Here is a 26,238-nt window from a genome sequence, read left to right as displayed (position 1 = left end):
GAGCTGATCATACACGCAGTCTGACGAAGATGGGCACTGGGGGTCGAAATCTTTAGCTCAGACTCTGGGTTTGGGCATAGCTGCCGGGAGGAAACAGTCTCTGAACTGGGACATGCAGGGTGGACAGGAGCTGGGCAGGCAGATGCCACAAGCAGACAGAGTGGTGTTCCAGGCAGAATGCAGAGCCGAGTAGAGGGCTGGAGGGGAGGGAGCCAGGGATGTCGGAGGAACAGGGTTTCCTGTGCCTGACTGGGGACCTTGGGGTAGAGAAAGGTGGGGAGGAGGCAGAATGTGGACCTTCTTTATCTGTTTACAAGTTTGTTGTCAACCCCCACCAGAACGAAATCTGCTTGAGAGTTGGTCTTACCCACTCTGCACCCTCAGTGTCTAGGATCGTACCCAGGACATGGTCGGGCTCAATAAACCCAAATGAATGAGTGAGGGAACAGTTAGGAGGCAGATCACAGAGGGCCTGAGAGACCATGGTAAGAAGTTTTTTGGTTTTATCTAAGAGGTAAAATATCTGTTTCTGGAATGACTGAGCAAGAAGAGACAATATTTGTGGCAAATTAAAGAACATTAATTTTACTTCTAAAACCACACTGGAACTACTCATAAGACTCCCCCTGAAGAGCTCTTTATCCAGCTCTTGAGTTCTTCCTGGCTGCACAGCAATGGGAAGATGTGCTGGAAAACTAGGGCTGAAAAATTTTCAGAAAGCCAGAGTCCTAAGGACAGCATGAGACTCTACAAAAATGTATGTCAAATGCCCTGAAACGTGGTTCGTGCACTACCAGCCCAAGAGGTCACAAGTTAAAAGGCCTTACAGCTAAATTCCCACTCTATGGAAATTTAAGAAATACAAATTCACAAATAAACCCGATACACAGATGCAGAAAGAAAAATTTTAAACTGGGTAATTATTCCTAGAACATTGCACTTGAAGATTTATCTTACCCTGTAATTTCAAGTGGAAGCATTTGTGCCTATTTTCCATTTTCAGCCATGAAAACATATCTTAACATCTAGATCTGGAAAGAAAAGATGTTATTTTTAGTTTAAGGCTTGCAAAAACAATATGCTTTGCTGGGGATTCATTTCCATCTTGTGGACCCTTGGCTGTACCGCAGCACCGCCCACCACACATTCATTCTATTCTCCCTGAAGCCTGCTGCCCTGTCCAGTGTTTCAGAGGCACCGTTTCATGTAGGCACATCCTAGAACTAAAACTACTTCAGGGATGCCTGCAGCAAAGCTGAAGGAAACACCCAGAAAACCAAAGCAAGCATGCTTTATTGAATTGACAATGCAGAAAATATTTTTAGTTCCTTAGACATTTGCATTGCTATAGAAATTATAGTTTTGGGGATAATTATTAATGGAAGAGAAATAAACAGTATAAATGAAGTATAGCTGATACTATGAAAATGTAAACCATGAAAATCAAAATCATAAAATAATTATTCAATACTTAGAGGCCTACTTAATATATACATGTGAAATTTCTTACACACATATACAATAAAAGCCCACAAAAACCATCACTCTGAAGCCAATCACTGTACAAATACGAAAATAAATCTTACCTCGATTTTAACTTCAGCAAGAGGGTTGTGCAGTTTGGCTTTATGCAAATCACATTCAGTATTAAATAAAATGTGACATATGTCATATAAAGCAGCAAGTGGAAAAAAATAAATTATGAAAATGCATGAGGCTAAAAGTTAACAATGAAAAATGTCTTCACGTCTAACGTTCTTTTCCATGATGAAACTAAAATACTATCCAATGTGTCAGGATACATAAAAAAGAGTATAGAATAATTGTGATTTTAAAAGCTCTCAAAGGAAAAATTGAGACAAGATGAGTTACTTGCATAGACCTATGAAAATATATCAAATTAAGTCTAAGTTAAAAACATTAGATATTTTTGTTCTTACCAAAAATATACTTTAAATTTGAGAACACCTTCACGAAATTAAATGTTGGTAATAATCTTGATTTCTTAACAAGGCGACTGAAATAACTGTAAGTAGCCTTTTCTTTAAACAAGATTGCTAACCAGAGCTATAAGTCTCTCATTTAGATTTTGTTGCAAAAGTATTATGACAGGTTTAAATAGTTAAAGATGATTGCTTTGTCTGTCAGAGGTGCCCATGTAATCTAATTAATTTAATCAACACACTCCAGAAGCAAAGACCAAGTTAACACTTCTGTACCAAAGGTATACTCTTATACACATATTGTAAGACAAATATAGACACTTTGGGGGAAAATAAATAAAGACGACGCAATAACATTTATACTAACACAGTTTTGTGCAATTGCACCAAACACCTAAGCAGGAGTACCATATGTCAACACCTGGGTGTCCATTCTAACCTGCGCCTCACCATGATGGCACAGAAATAACGACCTCTCCTTCCCTGATTCAGTTTGACAACTCCCCACCTGCGAGGCATACTTTTTAGTTAAAAAGTTTAGAAATTTTTTTTTTTCCTGGGATGAAAAAAACAAAACAGGAATCCATGGTAGAGCTGTTGAGGACAGAACCAACTTTCCAGTAAAAAATGCCTAGATCTCCTCAACACAGAGAAGGCATGCTTTGAAAAGTTAAATGATGGTGTGGCTATTTATAATGTGTGTGTAATATATCTGGTCAATTTTCATTAAAAAAAAATAAAGCTTGGGGAATTTAAGATCTGATCAAAAAAATCATAAACAGGAGGAGAACTGCTACATGGAATTATTTTAATTCTACAAAAGAGATGTTTTTAGCTTATGTAGTACAATAAATAAGAGCTATTATTTAAGTTATTCCAGCATGCTGCTTGGGGCCTGGTCCTATGAATCAAGGTAAATTCAAGTCTCTGGTTAGGAGGAACTTAGTTGGTGCAGGCCACTGAAAACCAAAAGCAAAAACTCACCCTGGGTTCAGGTGTTGACTCCTTTGGCTCTCGGAGACATTTCAGTGGGGAAGCCTGGGTGGCAGTACGGTTTCTAGGAGAGTAAGACTCAACAGGCCATTGGAGAGGATGGGTCACGAGTCACCTCAGACAAAGGACTTTGACTCACCTGTCCCCTAACCACAACTCCTTCTCAGAAGAGATGATTTTCCAAAACCATACAACATTTCTTTCACTGTTCATTATTTAAGGAAGTGAATGCTGGCAACCAGGGAGTTAGAAGACTTGCGTGATGCTGGAGATTATGCTTTTAAACCAAGGGGACGTTCGAGCATGAGTATTTTCATTTGGCAAAATGTTAAATTGTTCTAGGTGTTAGTGTATTTGTTAAATGAGATGTAATTCACATACCATAAGATTCACTATTTAAAATATACAATTTAGTGGGTTTTTTAGTATATTCACAAAGTTGTGCAACATTACCACAATACAAAAAAACAAACATTACCACAATACAATTCCAGAACATTCTCATCACCCCCCGCAAAGAAACCACACATCCATTAGCAGTCACTCTCAGTTCCTCCCTTTCACCAGCCCCTGGCAATCACTTGCTGGGGTTTTTTTTGTTTAAGTTAAGAATGACACCTTTCCTGGGCATGGTATTTTCAGTAGCATGTGTTTATGTGGTATATATATTTTCATTAGAACTTTTAACATTGAATTCAAACCACGGACTTTATACGTATTCTGAGATTATAAAATACCCTCTTATATACAAACTATTTTTGTTGCAAAAATGCTTTTTTTCTTTATACATTAAAAAAAATAGATTTTCCTGTCTCCATTGGAGCTTAAAACATTATTTTTCCTCAATTTAATTCTGTTCTTGTGTAAGAAAAATGAATACTCCAATATTTAAAAAGTGCAAGTGACCAGAGTCCTTATTAGCGGTGGCCCATCACGTGCTCCTTAGCACTGCTCGAAGAGCTACAGAACCGAGAGGGCTGAGGCCTGAAAGGCCAAGCTGCTTGTCTTACAGATGGGGAAACGGATCTGATGTGGGCTGGTGACCTGTCCGAGATCACAAGGCTAGTTTACAGCAAAGCTAGGATGGTAACCATCTTTTTACCAGTTTTCTAGTGTTGCCAGTTGGAAGTAAATTTTGTAGGTTATCTACCAAGTCAGCTATCATATGAATCTAATATGTCAGTGAACTTCTTCTCTAGCTTTGATCTAAGCGTGCGTGTGTGTGTGTGTGTGTGTGTGTGTTTTACTACTTCAAAGACATTTATATGTTATCTGTTAAGACTCTGTAGGGACAAGACAGGTATATTTAACCAGGGGGCCCAAATCATTTACTGAAACATAGCAAAAGAAAAAAAAAAAAGCCAACGTTCTGGAGGGACCCGAGAGCACGGTTTGGATTCCACATACTCTCCATTTGACAGTGTCCGCAGGATGCACCACTCTATGTCGGAAGCAAAGTCACACACATTTGGTACTCTGGAAATGAAGGCTTCTTGGGCCAAGGATGTTCTGGATTTAACCATTGCAACAATTCTTCATCTGGGTTGACTTTCTGGAACTGGTCCCACTCAGATTGGTAACAGATTTGCTGTCATCCTCATCAGTTCTTTTTTTCACTTCCCTGCAGAGAGAGAGAGACATAAAGACACAGGGAGGAAGATTACTGAGGTATAAAACTGAACCACAAACAGTTCTGTAGAAATAAAACAGAACTGCTGAGCACTTGCTGTGTGCCATCCAGACTGTTCTAAATGCTTTGTAAGTGTTGACTTATTTAATCCTCAAGACAACTAGATGATTTTGTTGTGCCCCATTTTACATGAGAGGAAACGGAAGTTAAAAAAACACACATTAAAAAACTTCCCTTAGGTCACACCGCTGGAGAAGTGGCAAAGTTGAGATTCCAACCACGCCAGAGCTCCAGCGCCTGCATTCTGAGCCCCAGGCCGCACCCTCATGCACGCACACATACACACACACACGCCGCAATGCACACATGCCTACATGCACACGTGCACGCAGAGACACATGTGCACAGGCACGTACACTCATGTGCACACTCACATGCACACACACAGACTACTCTTGGTAGAAAACTAATACAACTCACGTGACATTGCACAGCCTGTCTTACGTGCCCTGCTACCTCTACAGGCCTTTCATGCTGAGCACGCACAATAATGCAGTCATTATTGAACCTGAAAGCAAGTATTAAGGGAGAAAGATGGGAACCCATGTTGTTCACCTGACCTTCAGTTTCTTTAATCTACCAAAAATGCGGGTACACCCCATTTTATGGAAATCATGAAGATATAATTCCAAACATCTGAAAAAAGGATTATGGCAGGGAAATTTAAATTACCTCACCAAAAGCTACCATATGCTTAACAACTACATCTTATTTTATTTTATTTATTTTATTATTTTTATTTTTGTTTTGTTTTCCTTGGGGGGGGTGGTAACTAGGCTTCTATTTATTTATTTTTAGTGGAAGTACTGGGATTGAACCCAGGACCTTGTGCATGCTAGGCACACACTCTACCACTGAGCTATGCCCTCCCCCAATACCTGCATTTTAAATGACTCAATCTTATGGACAGATTTACACCCAATGGGCTTAGTAATGGTGCTGAACTGATACATCAGCCCGAGCTTTTTGTGTTTTTCTCAGATTTCAGGCCATTGACTGATTTAATGCCTGTTGAACTTGAATCTATTGCAGAATGTTTAAAGCCTCTCTCGTGATGGCGAAGTTACTTACCAGTGGACAATGGCTGGAATGAATGTCCTGTCAGCCCTATGGGGAAACTGCATTTCCAGGAGAAACTTATCCTGGATTGAGAGGTTTTCCAAGAAATAGCAGAGGAGTTCAGGTTGTTAACCAAACATTTATGGCCTCCCTTCAAAAACAAATTCTGTTTCACACAATGCAAATCCATAAACTCTTCTAGTTCCAAGTTTTATGCCATGACATGAAAGTGACCGGGCTGGGAATTATGAGATCTAAATCAAGAACTTATGTGTTCTGCATTATACATAACATTCTGAAGGTGATAAAACTTTCTTAAGTGGTAATTTTACCTGTGGAAACTATACCAGTTTCATTTAAGTCTTGGGTATTCCGACTAGCAAATCTGATAGCGCAGTATAAAGCAAATGAAATTCTTTACATGTTTGCTTTATTTATAATTTTCACATTTAACACATTGTTAACATAACTAACCTGGAGGCCTCAAACCAGGCCATAATGCAATAACAATTTAAAAAGCTCCTTGATAAGTGATTCACAAAAAGTGCTTCTGCACACCTGTGTTTTCAGCAAAGCAGCTGCCCTGTAAACAGGGTGGCTACTGGGCTGACCCAACGCACCAGCAAGAGCAGAAGGGGAGAGGCACAGGCGGCCTCAAGCTCTCTTATCTTTATGATACAATAAAGAGAATCGATTCTGCCCTCTGGGTGTGACCGTGGCAATTTGGAGTCATTTAACTGTATCATGACCCCACAAGATAAGTCAGCGTTAAACAGTGATAACGTTACTCAGTGGAGTCCAAGCTGTTATACAGAGAATCATAGACTATCAGAACTAGAAAAGGCCTTTGGGGTCCTTTTCTTCGGCTCCTCCCTCATTATGCAGATCAGAGATGCTGAAGGAAGACAGGGACGCAGTCAAGACTCCACAGCTGTTCGGGGTACATTTAAGATTGGACCTTGAGCCTCCTGACACCACAGTCCTCCATATGCTGGGCAGAAGCCAACAGCCACCCAGAGGGCCTGACCTGCAGCATCCTTTCCTGCTCAGGCGGGGCAGCAATTCAGCATGCCCTACCTAAGGCTGAGGTAGCGCTGAGCCCTCTGTTGTACTAAAGATTCTTATAAAACCAGACTCTCACAAATGATCTGGAAAAGAACTACATGCCTAAAATTATGTTTTAGCTTTGTCAGCAATTAAAGATCACTGGCCTGGAGTTTATTAATGCACATTTTAATTCTCTCTCTCTCTGTTTTTTTTTGCTGTATTTAATCCCTTTAGACCAGCAAAGAATCATCTTTTCATTTGTGGCAGAAAACTAGGAAGAAGAAATAAATCTAAGGAAAAACATTGTTATTTCCTAAGAATACTGCAAGGATTAAAATACTCACAGTTAAATCTAAGTTCCTCAGTGATTCAATTTTCATTCTAATTCACATCTCCAAATATTATTTATGATTAACACCACTGCTTTAGCTTAATAATAACCTGGGTAATACTTTAAACAAGGTGGTTCCAACTGGCATGATACATAATTTACTTTGTGGAGTTTTTTTCTTTTACCCTGGAAAATGTCATAATAGATATTCATAATAGTCTCTTGTATTTAAAATCTGGTTCCTGGAAGTGATTCACACATGTCAACTATTAGCTTTGTGGTGACATTTTGCAGAAATGTCAACGACACCTCAGATGCACCTGCTTTGTTTGGCAGTAAAGGTATCTTGCCAAAGTTCACAGTGAATAAGCAGTACTACCAGTTTTTATAAAAACTACATTTAATTGTTTCTCCAACCACTACTGAAAGATGAGACAGTGTTTTCCAATGGAGATTTGTGTTATGGTCAAGAAATCTGACACAGGCAATAGCTAAGAGAAAATTCAATTCTACATCCAGTTTTCCAAATATAAGCAAATGTTACCGAGCAAGATGGAGAACAGCTTCCACTATATTCGAACCATCTTTGGCGCTTGTTTCACAAAATAATGCTCCGTAGGTCTGTGAAAAAAAAAACAACCCAAACCATTAAATGAAGGCTTTAATTGGTTTCCTGAAATGTTAGCTTTTAAAACCAATAAAATAAAATAAAAATATTCCCCTGTTGAGTAAGCCAAAACTAACAGTTAAGAAATTGGATTCAAATTCTTTCAAGTATTTGGTTTCAATACTTTAAAAAAAAAACAGGTTTGAGTCTAGTTATTCCAGGAACAGTTCTTAGTCAGAGGATTTTTATTTCGTACCCCGCCGCCCTCAAAAGCCACAATGCAAAATTTTATGTTTAAAGGCTCTTATTTCTGAAGAGTCACACATGCTACCAAATGTTCTCTATCAAATAATTTTAGAGAGAGAAAAAGGATACCTTAAGGTAACCACTCAGGCATTAAATGTCCATCAAAAGTCTGTCTCCTCTTGGCCAGCAGCTAACACACACCCCTTCCCCCCTATTATCTTTTCCTATCAAGACTCAGCAGCCTTTGTGTTGCTAAAACCTATGGACATTTTCTAGGCCTCTATTATTCAACCCCCCAGTGGTTACACATATGATCATCAATCATATCACTCTCCTGCTTCAACCCTTTCAGTGCTTCCCATCCCTCTCAAGTAATGTTGAAATGCATACCTGGTTGACAAGGCCTAGTTTGTTTGTGGCCCCAGCCAACCTCCCAGTTTGACCTGCTGCCGCTCTCCCTCCCTCACAATGCTCAAGTTACTCTGGTCGTCCCTCTATTTCTCCCATGCTCCAGATTCCCTCCTACCTCAGGACCTTTGCACTTGCTGTTCCCACTACCTAGGCTATCCCCTGCTCCTGTTAACCCCTTCACTAGGCTGACTTCTGCATACCTTCTAGATTTTTAGGTAATCCTTTCCCAAAGTTAAGATTAAGTGTTTTCTAACTCTGAAAACTCGATATTAGGTTTTCCTATTACAAAATCTGGTGTATGTTATTTTTCCAGCATAGCATTTTCCATGACTGTTTAACTGATAAAGTTATTTTTGTGTGTCTTGGTCTAACAAGCTGGAGACAACTCCCCTTAGGAAAGGAGAATTGTGTGTGCTGTGGGGCTGGGTGTGGGTTACACAGTCCTGTGTGGGATAAGGTGGGTGGTGTGGTGAGTGCTCTGGAGCAGGGAGGGAGGCAAGAACCCAACAATGGGGAAAGACGGCTGTGAAACCTTTACCCATGAGCCCCCAAATCCATAGAAAAGCCAAAGAAATACCCCCAAATGTCTGTGTTTCTAGTAGAAGTGGGCAGTGCTGCTGCTGAGTTTCACAGCCAGGATGTTATGGGGTTAAATGGAGACTGCCTTTGAGGATGCAGGAGGATGGAGGTCATGAGATGCATATTAAGTCAGCAAACCTTGGGAAATCTGAGACATCATGGGGAGGGAATGAAACTGGCATGTGTCCAGGAACTACGAGATCTCCTGGGGGATGTGTGGGTTACATGGGCTTAATGTCGGTCTCCCCCCGCCCCCCCGATGGTAAACTATGTGAGGGCAAGGACAGTTTGCTTTGTTCTCTACCCTTTGCTCAGCTCACAGGGAAGTGCTTTTCATATGCTGGACACCATTAAATGTGTGTTGAATGAATCTCTTCTGTATTTCACTGCCTAGTTTTGATGTTTATCATATTTTGTTCACAGTTCTAAAATTTAAAACATGAAACAATTCCAACTTCAAATAATGAAATTGAAACTTCTCTTTAAAGTTCACACATATATGCTACAGAGCAGTCTGTTCATGGTTGCTGTCTGTTCTGACGACAGACAACAACGTCAAACCAGACGGTTACAGTAAGAACTTATTTGACCCAAGGAGCATCTGATTCCTTGTTCTGGTAAGACAAGTCACAGGAGGGCCATGCAGCATTCTGACACAAGGGTAATAATGAGACAATAAACACTGCCCACAGTAATAATCTGGACAGAACGGGGTCTATCCTTTATGCAAATGCATATCCAAAAATTAGCGTATGCTATTGCAGCTGAGTACAAATCCTAGAGAAAAGAACGAGTCTTTCAATTCTCTTCACCCCTTCACCCAGGAGACACACTGCAACATCCGCTGCCCCTTGGCACAGGGACCTTCTGGAACCAAACCCATCTTTTCGAAATAGGACACCCATTCTTCTTCCTTTGCCTGGATTCCAGGACGAGAGAAGGATTCCAGGAACCGGGGAAGAGTGAGGAGGAAGACGGAATAACTTTGCCTCTTCTTTGTCATTGATACTCCGTGGGGAAAATGATCAGGTGACTGTTTTACCTCTACAAGTGATTTAATTCTTGGTGCAATTACTTACATTCATGGGGCAGAGGGGGGCCACTGGGAGTTCTGTCTATAGAAGGACAGAAGACCCATCAAACAGAGTGGAGGTTTGTCAAAAACAAAACAAAACAAAACAAACAAAAAACACCTCTTCAGCAAAGGCAGACAAAAGCTGAAGACCCCTCCAGTTTGGACCCGCTCTCACTCTTACCATGGCCAGTTTTTCTCCAAAGAACCCTGCGACACATTTTTGTCCCTCTGCTTCAGCAGCGTCACGAAGATCAGCCTTGTTTCCTACCAACATGATAGGAATGCTCTCATGGGCTGCATCCTACCACGAAGAAAAGAACAAAGTTGTGCAGATGTCAAACACTGGACAAGTTATGAGGAAGATGACTACAACGGCCACTACTTCCAAATGCCCCTGATGTGCCACGTGATGTACAATGTCTTTAAACCTCAAACTGGCTCTAAAAAGAGCCAAACTTTTCCCCACTGCCAGGTGAGAACACTGAAGTTCAGAGCGGTTCAAGAAGACCTTGTGAGGGCCGGGGCCAGGGTTCAACAGACTCCATCACCCTTCCCACTATACAAACCAATACAAACTCAAGAGGCAGGACCACAGAATTCTATCTGGCTGTGATGCCCACATTATTTTCTGCAATTTTCACTCCTAACAGTGGTGACTACAAGTCAACTTCATTATCCCAGGTACAAAACACACGAGCATTCCCTCAGCTGTAATGGGGCAAAAGTGAAGTTTGGCAGTTCCACACCCGCTGCTGTCTGGTTTATAACAGAAGCACAATATGAAGGCCTCAAGGTCAACGTTCTTCTTGTGAGGAGTCAAGAAGCGATCATTCAGAGCACCGGATCCTCGGAATGAGGCCCCCGAGGCAGCACAGCGCTCCGCCGCACCGTCCGGGCACTCAGAGGAGCTGGCCGGCAGGATGGAAGAGGGGGGAGGCAGCCAAGCTTGAGACCCCGCCCTGGCCGCTGTCTCCGCCTGTTTCTGCCTCCGTTTCCCTAACTGGAAAATGAAGGGGTCAGTGAGGGCACATCCCACCTCAGCAAGCTATGATGAGAACAGAAGACCACCTGACTAGAAAAACAGGTTTCTGGTTCCTGGACAAGAGAAGCAGCAGCCCTGACTGAGGTGTGGGGAAATGACTCTGCAGCGCCTAAAGACATCCAGGTGCTCATCCAGTGTGGTGCTGCACCTGGCACGGAATCAGGACATGAGCCTTAAAGACAGTGAAATTACATCTGACTTCCTTTCTCTTCGGACCATTTTCCTCCAACCGAACTCATCAGAGTGAAATAAAAGCGCAGGGGAGCAGGAAATGAAAGGCCCACCCAAACCAGACAGACCGCCAACTAACATGTTAAGTACCTGTGTTCAGTGGGCAACTGCTCGGGATCCAGAGGGGCCTCAGAGGGAAGCCGTTAATCAAATATTCGACGAAGTAAGCCAAGAATCCGAGCGTCTAAATGACTTCTCCAAGTCATACAGGTAAATACCAGCACCTCCTTCAGGTCTTGACTCAAATATCACCTCCTGGCGAGTCTACCCTGACCCACTGCCTCGCCATAAGCCCCCTTTCCCCTGCCCTCTTTTTGTTTCTACAACATTTATCACTTTCTATCATTCTATTTATTTTATGTTTGTTGAGTGTTATGTCTCCCCTACTCGAGTACAAGCTCCATTTTATTAATGGATATACAGCAAGCACTAGCATAGCACACGCACAAAACAGGTATGTCTCCCTCCAAATGTATATACTTATATTTAGATTTACTTTATTTTATTTTTATTTTTCACCTGGGGAGGTAATTAGGTTTATTTATTTAATTTATTTTAATGGAGGTCCTGGGGACTAAAGCCAGGACCTCATGCATGCTAAGCATGTGCTCTACCACTGAGCTATACCGTCCCTACCATGCCTAAAATACTTTTGAATGTGTAGAAGTTGGGAAGAGATCTCATGTCTCAAGTGTCTCCATCCAATTTTTACCCAAGTATTCAATCAATAAGTAACTCGTGACACACGTAAATGGCCATAATTTTATCACAAGATTTTGTAACCCAGTGGTTTTCAGTCTAAGTGCATTAATGATTAATTCACAGACATTCTACTGCTTCTCAGGCCTCTGGCCTATCCCAACAATCTCACCATTGGTTTCTACCCACTCTTATCGTGCCCACTGAGATAGCATCCACAGAATTTCCTCAAATTAGAAAAGGTGAGCCGTGGCGAAGGTTCACTGTGATAAGTGAAAGTCAGAGTCTGATGGCATCTAATTTTCTCTCCATAACAAATTCAAGAACTCTTCTTGAATACAGTTTTCTTCCTTTTTAGACCACATGAAAAGTAACAGGGATAGCTACACTTACCACATGTAGGTGCTAATTTATTTATCAAATTACGGTAATGGGGCCCCTGGCAGAGGCCACAGCTGGTCACTAAGGGCTATTTCATTACTATATGGCCGAGCCTGCCTTTATGCCTCCTTTTCTTGAGTATAATCCAAAGTCTTAAAATGAAGACCAAGTCCAACAGTTTCAACAATAAAAGGTTTTGCTATAGATCTTAAATATCACATAGGTATGAGTTAGCTGGGATTCCCCGTTATTCTCCGAACTCACTGGTCTATCCCAGGGAGGTCCACCTGTTCCCTTGAGGCGATGCCCCTCCTCTACCTACTAACTACCTTGGAGAGCCTTTCTTGACAGCAAAAGATTTTTCCTTAATCTGCTGCTCACTCTGGTGCTTAATCAAAGGAGCAACCAGTGTTGAATCAGGATGTCCAACTCCCCCTGCTACCCCTAGCCTCTAAATAACTAAAAGCAAGTGTCATACACCTTCTATGCCTCAGGTTTCTCATGAAAAGTGAGGATAACATTACATTTCCTACTTCTTTTCTCTGATATGTTACAGAGATGAATATAGCGTGTGGAAAATTTTGTGAAATAAAAATATTACATAAATGTCAACACCCTTTTGTTGTATTTATAATTTTAAGTCATGATATTTCAGTTGAACAAAAGATGCGTTCATTTATCATTGCCTGGGTCTTACTGCAACTTCAATCAGTCATTTCTTACATTACTTCTTTAGTTAGAAAGAGAACATTCATTTTGGTGTTTTACAGGTATGAAAGAGGCCCAACTGAAGAATCTGGGGCTAATTTGAGATCAGATAGCAATCAGTTCTCTGTTCAGCCCCCACTGCACTTAATGCCTGTTAAAAATTACAGATAAAAGACCTGCTTGAAAACCTGTGTTAGCTACTGGTTTTGTTTTGTTTCTTCCAAAAGAGTATGCTGAACCAGGAGACTGATGCCGAACCATGGTGATTAATAACTTCTGGTAGCATATTAACTGTGGTTGAAATTACTTCCTACTTAAAAAAATTATTTACCATAAAACAAAGAATGTGAAAGCTCCTCAGATGAATGACACCATCTTATTTGACCAAGGGGAAACACAGATAGCTCCCACCCAGGTTTAAAATACCAACTGCTGGTTTCAGTGGTGCCTTGGAATGTGCAAAGACCCAAATCACAACCAGAAAAAATAAGGTTGAGAATGCAGTTCCTATAGAATTTGGACCCGGCTCAAGCTCACAGCCAGGTCATGTTTCACTTCTGCTTCTAGCACACATGGGTCTCCCATTACACATCCTGTCACGTTACACCCCAGCCCCATCACCCCCTTGTTTCTGAGCTGCTGCTCCTTCTTGGGTTGCCTGAAGTTTTACTTGCTGCCAATGGGGTTCTGATTTCCTCTTTCAGAACCCAAGATTTTTTTTTCTCCCCAGAAGCTCACTTTAGTGGCGTCCTTGGCTCTGTGGGAACTTGGCCCAGCTGCTGAGGAAGAGACCGATACTGGGAACCTGCTTCTCAATCCAGTCCTTCCTGACAGCCTGGATCAGGGCTTTCTACTCAAGTTCACTTGGACAGAGAAGAGAAACAGCATTTTCCGAGACAGCCTCTAACTCTCCCATGTAAGTTTTCTGTCTCTCTGTTTTGATTTCTTACCTCAATCATATCTACCCATTCCCGTACATTAAGAAAGCTTTTCTCACACGTGACATCGTACAGCAGCAAAACACCATCTGCTCTTCTGAAGTAAGACTTGGCGATACTTCTGAATCTGGAAAAGAGAAAAGCACGTGAGTAACAGTTCTGATCAGTCGGTCGGTTTGGTGCCGCCTCATTCTCTCATGCTCACTTTTTTCTCATCTTCTAAAACAAGCCCCAGCTGAGAAGAATCCAGTGGTAACCAATTACTGTGAAATTGCCCTCCCCGAGGCCTAGAATGACCTGGTGACAGGTAACAGGGTAAGAATCTCGGCTAGTGATTTAGAAAAGCTAATCATTTTTTCCCACCAATCCCAAGAATGTCTACAAACTCCAAAGCATAACCAGGACAAGGTTGAGACCATAATGTCTAAAAATTTCAGCTCAGCAACAAGCTACCAGAACCCATGTGTGGGACATAGAGAAGGATGGAAGGAGACACACATCAGAGACATACGATTTTTCGGGGTGGTTGGTAGGGAGTATTGTTGGTGGGCAGGTGGAGGAACTAACCATGTGGAACACATAACACACATACACGGGGCGTTGGGGGTCCAGCAGGAAGAGCACACCTCCACCTGTGTGTCCTAACTCTAAACCAAGTGCAGTATTTCACAGGATCTCAAATACTATGCCAACCACACAGATTTTTTAAATGCTGATACTCCCAAGCTGCTAGAGAAAATGAGCTCCATGTGGGCAGGTACCTGTGTCCATTTGCTCACTGCTGAATCTGAACACCCTGAATGGTGCCTGGTTATAGAGGTCAGCAGGTACCCCCACACTTGAACAACTGGATGGAGTGTGTTTCCGAAGAGTTGGGTAAGATTAAAACCTAGGCTTGATGCTTTGGGCCACCAGCAAAGAATGCAAGATAAGGTCCTGTCTCACTGCAATTCTCCTGTTAGGAAAGGGCAGTCTCTTTTTCCCGGTGGGTCACCAGTTCAAAGGAAGCTTAAAGATCCTCTTCTCACACAACTGATGGATCAGTGAAGGAGGAAGTGGAAAAAAGCGAGCATTCTTGAAATTCTAACATACTACATCAGAATTATATAATTATGAGTATAAAAACACCAGGCATCCTACAAAGGCGTGTCTGTGCAAACCTCGGCAGAACCCAAAAGATCATGAAAAGCACTTGCCTCTCCTGACCAGCCGTATCCCAGAGCTGCAGGACTGTTCGCTCTCCATCTACGATGAGGGTTTTCATTTGAAAATCAACTCCTGAAAAAGAATATAATAAGAGAACATGGAGAATATGATGTAAACAATTCCACTGGTTTTTACTTTCAAGCCCTCTTTAGATGAGACAAGTGCCAATAAGCTAATGTTCAGTGAGGTAGAGAGAGATGAACCTGGCCTTCAAGGAGAGGGACCTTCACATACTAATTATAAGTCAGACCACATGTCTGTACAGACGCATGTCTGCAGGTTGGCTGACTTGGGGAAGGAGTTAATCTATGGACAAAAGAAAAATCTATATTCTGTTTGTCCATGTAATTAGATGGACTCAGTTACATCTGTGTGTGTGCATGCACATAAATATGCCTATGTATACATGCAGGTGTATACATGTGTGCACGTATATGTATACATGTATGTCTATATGATATATAGATATGCCATGCATCCTAGCAACTGAACCAAATGTTGTAGTCTTTTTATGACAAGTTGAAGTGAACTTTCAGCTTTGTTATCTTGAAGGGTATAACAGAGAACCATAAATTTACAAAGACACTCATTGTGAAGAGGGTAATCAATCTGTTGTAACATTTCTGGTTATCAAAATAAGAACTCTTTAGATGAAAAAAAAGATAATTTGCATATCTTCAACTCCTTTTCCTGATTATTATGCAAATTTGGGCAATCAGAACACGACTTTTTCCTTGTTCTGAGACGTATTACTCACGTATTCCACTGTGCAGGAAGGGAGGGAACATACACCCGGCTATGATTTTGACCATAATAACAAACTGGCCAACACAAATGTCACTATATCAACATCAAGTGACACCAGATCAGAAAGGCGTTCCCTGGGCACTGTATGTGAAAGTGCACCTCTCTCAAACCTCATTTTTTAATTTGTTTTCCATCTATTTCTCTCCTTTGGGATGAAAGTTCCTTGGGGGCTGGGATTTGGTCAGCTTTGTCTGTTGTGTATCCATAGTGCCTACAGTATGTGGCTCACAGTAGGACCCAGGAAATGCTTGCTGAAAAAATGAATCTTATCATCTCTGGCTCTAAACTTGGTTTGGTTGATCTCACTGGGTAAGTAGATACCTTAGTCCTTTGTTAGTCTTTCTTTCCCAAATTTATGCCTTAGCCAAAACATAGGAGGACTATTCTATAGACAAGGACACATACACACAAGCACATGCACACACGCACCCCATTACACGTGCATTATACAGAGAGAGAGAGAAAGAGAGAGAGGTCTGTGTGTCTGTGTATATAATCCCTAAAGGAAATAGAATAAAGCTAAAGAAGGTCACTTCCCCATTATCCACTGAAAAAGGAACCGTACCCAGGGTGGCACTTGTATTTCCTCGAAATTCATTCTTGCAAAGTCTCGTGAGGAAACTGGACTTCCCCACTGCAGCGTCGCCAGCGAGCACAATCTTGTAAGCCTTCTGGGAGCCGGCAGATTTATGGTTATCGTCCACCATGTCTGTCTAGGGGAAGAAAGCCACAGTGGGTGACAAAGGAGTGCCAGCTTTCTTCCTCGTCAGTTATACGGCATGAAAATGAACAGTGTTCATGAATAAAAGTGCCTCCGAGACCACCTACCTGTGGCGAAAGTGCTGAGATGGGCTTTCTCGAGGAGTTAAGGACGCTGCCTTCACTAGCAGACCCCTGGGGCTTCCAGTCCAGGATGGAAGCCATGCCTTCCGAGCTGTATGTCTCTTCATCCCTTATATCAGGAACCTGTTTTTTTTTTTTTTGAAAAGTCAGCCATTAAAAAACAAAGTATCTCATTACACATAAATATCGAGAATTAAAAGAAGAAAAATATGCAGCTGAATCTACAGTCAATGCTGTTAATGGAACAGAGTGGCCGCAAGAGGAAACCTGTGAGAGTTTTCCCTACTTTGTAGAGAAAACCATTCTCCTGACTCTATTTCACATGTATGATCTTTAAAACCTTGCCCACAACAGATTAAAGTCAAACAGGGCGGTATACATATTTCTATCGAAGATCAGGCCTAGGAGAGCAGTGACTTTGGGGCTTACGTCTGTGTCTGAAGCGTCCCCCCCAAAGCTCTCCTGTGTGCCGTGTGACCTCTGGAACCCCTTCTGGTGCTTGTACTCCACCTCCGAGTCATACTCGTTGGAGTCTCTCAGGGTAGACAAGCCGCTGTCGAAGCAGCTCTCGGGGAGGCTGTCAACGTCACAGTTCATCCTCTGCATGGCGTCACAGTTCATCCTCTGCATGGGATCGCAGAGGGCCAGCGAGTCACAGTCCTCATCCATGTAGGAAGAGCGGCATGACCTGGTGACAAAGGAAAGGACCACAGTACCTAAGGGCGATGCTCGAGACACCGCGGCAATGGAATCAGACAGCAACAGAATCAAAAGACTGATATTCTCATTCCTGCCCAGAGCCACAATGTATTATTCCATGATTAAGCAGCAGGAGAATTAAAATGCGCAGAGCAATTTTGGTTCATTCTATGCAACAGTCGATTAAGATAAAGACATTTAAATTGAACGTTTAATAAATGAAGCTACTTAAAAAAAGTCACCCCTTCTTTATTTCTTGATACAAAGAGAATTAGAATTCCCAGGATGTAAATGCAGTCTCAAGTCTCAAAATGTATACAGAACATGTGGACCTTTTTACTCTAATGTGACCAGACCATATTATGAACAGTGTGTCCATTTCTGGATAACATCTCGACTGCAAAGGGATGCCAAGAACCAGGATGAGAAAGGCAACTGAGGATGTGAGACTTCAGATCCTCAGGTCTGAGAAACAGTTCAGTGCACTTGGCTTAAATCGTAATGTTTACTCTCTTCAAATACTTGAGGAGCTGACACAGAAAGCATACATTCTCTCAGGCTGCACGAGGCCAGATAAGGTATAGAACTGATACACTTTTCTGGGAGTCACATCTCTAATCAATGTGATGAGAACTGGCAGACAATTAGAAATGTGTGCCCCTGGAAGTGGCATGAGTTTTCTGCCACTAAGTGTTGACATGTCTGGAAAGACTCCTATGGGAGAGGTTTCGTGGGGAGGTGCTTTGTACAAAGGCTAGAATTCCTGATTTCTAAGATCATTCCACTTGGGGAACTCTAACATTTTTCAAGTAAAACCTACTTACTTTTGCTTTTCCATTTGATTCCCATAAGTATCTAAGTTTATACTGAGATAAGAACAAGGGCTACAACTTACTTAGTCCCCACCGCACACTGGGCATCAACATGGACACTTGGCACACATGATGTCACCAGAAAGAGGAAATGGGCATATCTGGAGACATAGGTCTCCAGATAAGAGAAATAATAAGAGATGGATGTTCTTAGAAAAGAGAGGGTAACCTTAGTATAAACACAAGTATAACAGGACAGAAATAGACTCATGGACAGAGAATACAGACTTGTGGTTACCAGGGGGGTAGAGGGTGGGAAGGGATAGACTGGGATTTCAAAATTGTAGTATAGATAAACAAGATTACACTGTATAGCACAGGGAAATAAAAAAAAACACAAGTATAAGCCATATAAATCTGAGAAGTCAAAAATATTTTTGTGCAATTAGAAAATGTTTAAAACTAACTAAAAAGGTAATTTAATCACCAAACTCTCTCTAAATATGTTGCTCATTTATAAAGTCTTTATCCTGGGACAGGAATTTCATACCATATCTCAGTCTACCTAGCTACCTGCATATGTGTATTTTTGTGTACCTTTTCTTTTTGTTTGTCTCATCATTTATGAAACTCTTTTTCTGAAACTGATTTTAGGTCAATCTGTAAGGAACCTAAGGAAATCATTCTCATTACAATATAGTAAAACTTCAGCTCCATGTCATTATGAATCAGAACTTCATTTTTTTTAACCTGTTCATATTGTTGATAAGGAACAAAGGAGAAAAAATCCTGAATTGAAAAATCACCTCCACGAATATATAGAATCTAAGTTGAAAATATAGGCATAAATCAGACTTCCTCAAACTCAACTTATATACATACCGTTTTAAAAGTAAACTATTCTTATCTGTCTTAAGAATATTTTCATTACAATTAAATATGTAAAAATATAAAATAAGTTATATTTTTGTTAGAGTTCTTAGGAAGAACCCAAAACTACAACAAATATACAAGTTAAAATCCAATAAAGCCACAAAAACAATAAAATTAAGTTTATAAAATGCTTTGAAGTTAAAAAAGATTTTTTTATTGAAGTATAGTTGATGTATACTATTATATAAACTGCAGATGTACAATATAGTGATTCACAATTTTTAAAGGTTATACCCCATTTATAGATACTGAAATATTTGCTATATTCCCCATGTTGTACAATATATACTTGTAGCTTATTTTATACCTGATAATTTGTACTTCTTAATCCCCTAAGCCCCATATTGCCCCCTCCCCTCTTCCCTCTTCCTACTGGTAACCACTAGTTTGTTCTCTGTATCTGTTAGTCTGCTTTTTTTTTCTTGCTTTTTTTTTTTTTACTATATTCACTAGTTTGTTGTATTTTTAAAGATTACACATATAAGAGATATCATACAGTATTTGTCTTTCTCTGTCTAGACTTATTTCACCTAGCATAATGCCCTCCAAGTTCATCCATGTTGCTGCAAATGGCAAAATTTCTTTTTTTATGGCTGAGTAGTATTCCTTTGTATAGACAGACCACATCTTCTTTATCCATTCATCTATTGATGGACACTTAGGTTGCTTCCATATCTTGGCTATTGTAAATAATGCTGCTATGAACATTGGGGCACATGTATCTTTTTGAATTAGTTTTTTTGTTTTTTCCAGATATATACGCAGGAATGGAAATGCTGGAGCATATGGTAGTTGTTTTTAGTTTTTTGAGAAACCTCCATACTGTTTTCTATAGTGGCTGCACCAATTTACGTTCCCACCAACAGTGTATGAGGGTTCCCTTTTCTCTACATCCTTGCCCACTTTTGTTATTTGTGTTGTTTGATAGCCATTCTGATAGGTGTGAGGTGGTATCTCGCTGTGGTTTTGATTTGCATTTCCTGGTGATTAGAGATGTGGAGCATCTTTTCATTTGCCTGTTAGCCATCTGCATTTCCTCTTCAGAAAAATGTCTATTCAGTTCTTCTGCCCATTTTTTAATTGGGTTGTTTGTGTTTTTGGTGTTGAGTAGTATGAGCTGTTTATATATGTTGGATATTAACCCCTCATCAGTCATATCATTTCTAAATATTTTTTCCATTCAGCAGGTTGTTTTTTTTAATTTATCTTTTGCTGTGCAAAAGCTTCTGAGTTTAACTGGGCTCCATTTGTTTATTTTTGCTTCTATATCCTTTGTTTTAGGAGATGGAGCCAAAAAAATATCAATGTGATTTATATCAAAGAGTGTTCTGCCTATGTTTACTCTAGGAGTTTTATAGTATATGGTCTTACACTTAGGTATTTAATCCATTTTGAGTTTACTTTTCTATATAGTGTTGGAGAATATTCTAACTTCATTCTTTCACGTATAGTTTTCCAGTTTTCCCAGCACCAGGTATTGAAGAACCTGTCTTTTCTCCAATGTATGTTCCTGCCTCCTTTGTTACAGATTAACTTATCATAAGTATGTGGGTTTATTTATGGACTCTCTTCTGTTCCACTGATCTATGTGTCAGTTTTTGTGTCAGTACCATACTGTTTTGATGACTGTAGCTTTGTAGTATAGTCTGAAGCCAGGAAGCATAATTCCTCCATCTCTGCTCTTCTTTCTCAAGATTACTTTGGCTACTCAAGGTGCTTTGTGTTTCCATACAAATCTTGAAATTATTTGTTCTAGTTCTGTGAAAAATGCCTTTGGTATTCTGATAGGGATTGCACTGAATCTGTAGATTGCCTTGGGCAGTATGATCATTTTAACAAAATTAATTCTTCCAATCCAAGAACACAGTATATCTTTCCATCTGTTTGTGTCATCTTCAATTTCATTCATTAATGTCTTATAGTTTTCTGAGTACAGGCCTTTTACTTCCTCAGGTAGGTTTATTCCTAGGTATTTTAGTCTTTTTGATGAGGTAGTAAATAGGACTGTTTCCTTAATTTCTCTGATAGTTTGTTTTTAGTGTATAGAAGTGCAACAGATTTCTGTATATTAATTTTGTATCCTGCTCCTTTACCAAATTTATTGATGAGTGCCAATAGTTTTCTTTAGGATTTTCTATGTATGGTATCATGTCATCTGCAAAAAGTAACAGTTTCACTCCTTCCTTTCCAATTTGGATTCCTTTTATTTCTTTATCTTTTCTGGTTGCTGTGGCTAGGACTTCCAAAACTATGTTGAATAAAAGTGGCAACAGTGAGCATCCTTGTCTTGTTCCTGATCTTAGAGGAAATGCTTTCAGCTTTTCACTGCTGAGTATGATTTTAGTGTGGGTTTTCATATATGGCCTTTACTATGTTGAGGTATGTTCCCTCTATGCTCACTTTCTGGAGAGTTTTTATCATAAATGGATGTTGTCAAAAGTTTTTCTCTTTCTATTGAGATGATCATATGGTTTTTATTCTTCAGTTTGTTAATGTGATGTATCACACTGATTGGTCTGAAGATACTAAAAACTCCATGCATCCCTGAGATAAGTGCCACTTGATCATGATGTATGATCCTTTGAATATACTTTTGGATTTGGTTTGCTAATATTTCATTGTGAATTTCTACATCTATGTTCATCACTGATATTGGCCTGTAATTTTTTTTGTGTGGTATCTTTGTTTGGTTTTATCATCCAGGTGATTCTGGCCTCAAAGAATGAGTTCAGAAATATTTCTTCCTGTGCAGTTTTTTGGAATAATTTGAGAGGGGTAGGTGTAAGTCTTTTCTAAACGTTTGGTAGAATTCGCCTGTGAAGCCATCTGTTCCTGGACTTCTGTGTGTTGGGAGTTTTTAAATGACTGATTCAGTTTCAGTGCCAGTAATTGGTCTGTTCATATTTTTTATTTCTTCCTAGTTCAGTCTTGAGAGATTGTACCTTTCTAAGAATTTGTCTATTTCTTTTGTGCATTTTATTGCAGACAACTAACTGTTCATAGCAATCTGTTATGATCCTTTGTTTTCTGTGGTGTCAGACGTAGCCTTTTCATTTCTGATTTTATTGATTTGGGCCCTCTCCCTTTCTTTCTTGATGAGTCTGGCTAAAGGTTTCTCAATTTTGTTTATCTTTTCAAAGAACCATCTTGTATCATCATTGATCTTTTCTCATCTTTTTTAGTCTCTATTTCATTTATTTTTGCTCTGATCCTTGTTTTTTTTTTCCTTCTACTAACTTTGGGTTTTGTTTATTCTTTTTCTAATTCCTTTAGGTGTAAAGTTAGGTTGTTTATTTGAGCTTTTTCTTGTTTCCTGAGGTAAGTTTGTATTGCCATAAATTTCCCTCTTAGAACTGCTTTTGCTGTGTCCCAGAGGTTTTGGGTCACTGTGTTTTCATTTTCATTGGCCTCTAGGTATTTTCTGATTTCCTCTTTGATTTTTTCAGTGATCCATTGGTTGTTCAGTAGCATACTGGTTAGCCTCCATGCGTTTGTACTTTTGCAGTTTTTTTTTCTTGTAGTTGATTTCTTGTCTTGTAGCATCATGGCTGGAAAAGATGCCTGATATGATTTCATTTTTCTTAAATTCACTGAGGCCTGTTTTGTGGTCTAGCATGCGGTCTATCCTGGTGAACGTTCCTTATGCACTTGAAAAGGATGTGTATTGTGCTGCTTTTGGTTGGAATGCTCTCTATGTATCAATTAAGTCCATCTGGTCTAATGTGTCATTTAAGGCCAGTCCTTCCTTATTGACCTTCTATCTGGATGAGCTGTCCATTGATATGAGTCTCCTACTATTACTGTGTTACTGTTGATTTCTCCTTTTATGTCCATTAATATTTGCCTTACATATTGAGGTGCTTCTAAATTGGGTACATATAGATTTATATTTTCTTCTTGGATTGATCCCTTGGTCATTATGTAGTATCTTGCTTTGTCTCTTATAACAGTCTTTATTTTAAAACCTATTTTGTTTGATATAAGTATTACTTATTCCAGCTCTCTTTTGATTTCCATTAGCATAGAATACATTTTCCCATCTTCTCACTGTCGATCTGTATCTGTCTCTAGATTTGAAGTGAGTCTCTTTTAGGCAGCACATATATGGACGGGTCTTGTTCACATCCATTCAGCCACTCTGTGTCATTTGGTGGAGTATTAGTCCATTTACATTTAAGGTAATTATTAATGTGTATGTTCTTATTGCCATTTTTAAACTGTTTTGGCTTATTTTTGTAGGTCTTTCCCCCCCTTTCTTCTTCTTTTGTTCTTTCCTCTTGTGATTTGATGACTATTAATTTCTATATTTGCATCAAAAAGAAAAGAAAAATTAAATTCTTATATCAAACTAATGCCCCCTTGCCAAAGGAACATCGGTCTGGACCACGGTGGCCCTCTAGTGACTGTTCAAGGTGATGAGCACACAAGTGCTGCGTTCCTGCCACTCTGAGGCCCTGGGGTACGACGACTTTGTCCCTTAGTCCTACTGTCAAGGGGCAATTTGTCCAGTACTACCAGCCTTATGTATGGTGCCCACTCTTTTCAAAAATAAATCATGGTGAAATTTCTGAAATAATTTCAGTTATATTTCCCCCTGTTTGCTTAGAACTGATCTTAAGTATCAGTCCAGGAAGACGGTATCACACCCACATATTTGAAAAAGTAGTATCTTTCAATAACAGAGAAGCCAGTTGCCTATAAATCAATAAACCACTAAATTTTTCTATTTTACATTATCAGTGAATAATAAAAAACATCTGATACCTGGATAGAATTTTCTTAAAAGTGATCACCAACAAGCCTTGATAACAAACCTTCCTGAAAGGAGACCTGACTGTTTTGCTATCACTAGGATATTAAGCACATTATTCTTTAGACCAAAAGTCCTCAAGCGAAAAGGGAAGGAATGTAAATCAGAAAATGGCATCAGAAACAGACAGCAAGAAACCTGCAGTTTATGCACTCACTTCTACATCAAACTTTGACATATTTCAAAATGAGCTTCTTAAGTAGCAACACTGGACATATGTATGTACACATGTGTTCACATATGTAATCTTTCAGCTTTTACTGCTAGATCTCAAGTTATAGCACAGCCAATATTTCACTAATAAATACAGCTAAATTCTCATTTCTGGAAAGCCTCTGTGACTCCTTTAATACAGTAGCTCATAAACATCTACTAGCCACATTTCTATTTGTTTTAAAAATTTCCTTTTCCTCGAACATTGCTTGCATAATGTTATACTGAGCTGTTAAACATTTACAGATCGTGCCAAGAGTCTCAACATCATACACCACATATACCACAACATCATATACAGTAGTTTCACCAGCTTCCCAGAAACACCTTTAACCGAGTGCACTTCTAAGAAACAAGACATAATTAGGAATGAGGTAAGGGTGAGCATACATAAAACCAAGTCACGATAACACCTTAAAGAAATCACTTTGCCCTCTCTGAAACATTTTTCCTTTACTCTTTATACATTTTATGTTTCAGAAATTTAAAGTAAGACAAAAGAAAGCAGAAATTAGTGCACCAAGTGTATTCTATTATTTTAATTCACCTCTAAGCAAATTTACTTTCCTTTTAACTTTGATCCAGAATTCAAAAAAGAAAGAAAAAAAAGCAAGTAGGTGTTAACATACCTGTCATAGCCCAGGGGTTGAGGAGAATGACCATTAAATTTGGGACTGCTTCTAGAAATTGTATTCCCTGGCGATACATTATTTATGCGCTGTAATGCATAAAATACATAAGTAATATTTCGTTATTCCATGTGAACATTTTATATACATTTTAAAAAGCTGCTAGTTTACGAATGTAATTAAAAGTCTGGTATCCTACATGAGAAAACATAAGCACAAAAATCAAGGGAGAAATTGCAACGGTAGTTTCTCGTCATCATGCCATATAAGGCATAGTGGGGCACCCTGGTTCCCCCTTCTTTGGATTTGTCTCTTTTTGAACTATAGTTTGGCTTAGTGACTAACTTCTCCATACGCAAAGCTGTGGCACTGAAACCCCAAACTTGAAGCTGATTTCCAAGTGGGAGAAGAGGCTTTCCAGCACACGTAGTCTGAGGAAGGTCCTCAGAGTTCCAAAAGGGCGTTAGCTTGTTTCTGTTGGAGGGTTTAAAGCCCAAGGCCTCCACTCTGACGGTCTCACTACCACAAAGAATACCCAATGGGTCTAAATAAACTCCTCAGCCAGAAATACCCTACCTTTCCTCTCAACTGGGCAACATTTTATTTGTACCTCCAGGAGATTTCCCACTTTTTCTTCTATTACTGCTCTCCATGCATATCCTAGCTCCCTACTACACTATAAACTCTTCCAGGACCCAGGTCCGACCTTATACATCTTTGTCTCATTTTCTGGAACAGCAAACAAAGAGCTGGCTAACATCTAGACATTTATTTATACAGAGGAGTGGCATTTTCTCTAATTTCGGAAAATGTTGTCTCCTTTTACTATGTAAAATAGTTTCTCATTATTATAAGCTCTCCTCTAAGAAAATACATGATTTTTATCAAAATACTCTACCACAAGAAAGAACAAAGTGTATTATAAAGTTCTATTGCATACCAAGGATCTGTTGAACTTGCTGTAACTGTTTTCAAGGGCACTCCTTAGGCCGTCGTTACTGTCATGCAGTTTCCTGTTAGCTGATCTACAGAGTAAATAAACACAATAAACAAGCAGATAAGGGAAGTATTAGTGGGGGTAAATGTCACCACCTTGTTTTCAAGCTGTGATGTTCAGAATGTGGAGTGACCACCTCTTGCAACTTTCTCCCTCTTCCCCCTTCAAACCTCACAAACTGAGATCATAATTCATTACTAGAAGTGCAACTTAATCAATGTATCATTTCCCTTCAAAGGTCTCAAGGCATTTAAGAAGCAGATCAGCTATGCTGTGGAACCCACTTCTCCCTCAGATAGCTCCGTTGTT

At 39.8% G+C, this 26,238-nt stretch overlaps 1 protein-coding gene and 1 long non-coding RNA gene across 10 annotated transcripts in view; one reads left to right on the top strand and one right to left on the bottom strand.

Moving 5' to 3' along the window:
* Nucleotides 1-26,238, top strand: part of LOC116279952 (uncharacterized) — a 132,061-nt gene that overhangs the window by 98,433 nt on the left and 7,390 nt on the right. For 3 of the 7 annotated variants that reach the window (XR_012071855.1, XR_012071858.1, XR_012071853.1), the window contains one exon: nt 9,731-13,958. This is a non-coding gene — a long non-coding RNA (uncharacterized lncRNA). Of the gene's footprint in view, nt 1-4,563; nt 4,695-5,658; nt 6,881-6,966; nt 7,089-9,730; nt 13,959-26,238 lie in introns of those variants that run through there. The other 4 variants (XR_012071859.1, XR_012071860.1, XR_012071856.1 and 1 more) reach the window with 4 other exon arrangements.
* RASEF (RAS and EF-hand domain containing) overlaps nt 1,276-26,238 on the bottom strand; it is a 57,025-nt gene continuing 32,062 nt past the window's right edge. For 2 of the 3 annotated variants that reach the window (XM_015249954.3, XM_072959221.1), the window contains 10 exons: nt 25,873-25,957; nt 24,933-25,021; nt 17,266-17,524; nt 16,822-16,959; nt 16,559-16,706; nt 15,177-15,258; nt 13,993-14,107; nt 10,163-10,282; nt 7,608-7,684; nt 1,276-4,557 (listed from right to left, as the gene is read on the bottom strand). In XM_015249954.3, the coding sequence (XP_015105440.2) occupies nt 4,452-4,557; nt 7,608-7,684; nt 10,163-10,282; nt 13,993-14,107; nt 15,177-15,258; nt 16,559-16,706; nt 16,822-16,959; nt 17,266-17,524; nt 24,933-25,021; nt 25,873-25,957 (1,219 nt within the window). In that variant the 3' untranslated portion in view covers nt 1,276-4,451. The remainder of the gene's footprint in view (nt 4,558-7,607; nt 7,685-10,162; nt 10,283-13,992; nt 14,108-15,176; nt 15,259-16,558; nt 16,707-16,821; nt 16,960-17,265; nt 17,525-24,932; nt 25,022-25,872; nt 25,958-26,238) is intronic. The other variant, XM_072959222.1, reaches the window with a different exon arrangement.

This window comes from Vicugna pacos, chromosome 4 (assembly GCF_048564905.1).
Source record: "Vicugna pacos chromosome 4, VicPac4, whole genome shotgun sequence".
Taxonomy (NCBI): domain Eukaryota; kingdom Metazoa; phylum Chordata; class Mammalia; order Artiodactyla; family Camelidae; genus Vicugna; species Vicugna pacos.
The sequence above is the reverse complement of the archived record's forward strand: the minus strand, read 5'-3'. Positions and strand labels throughout refer to the sequence as shown.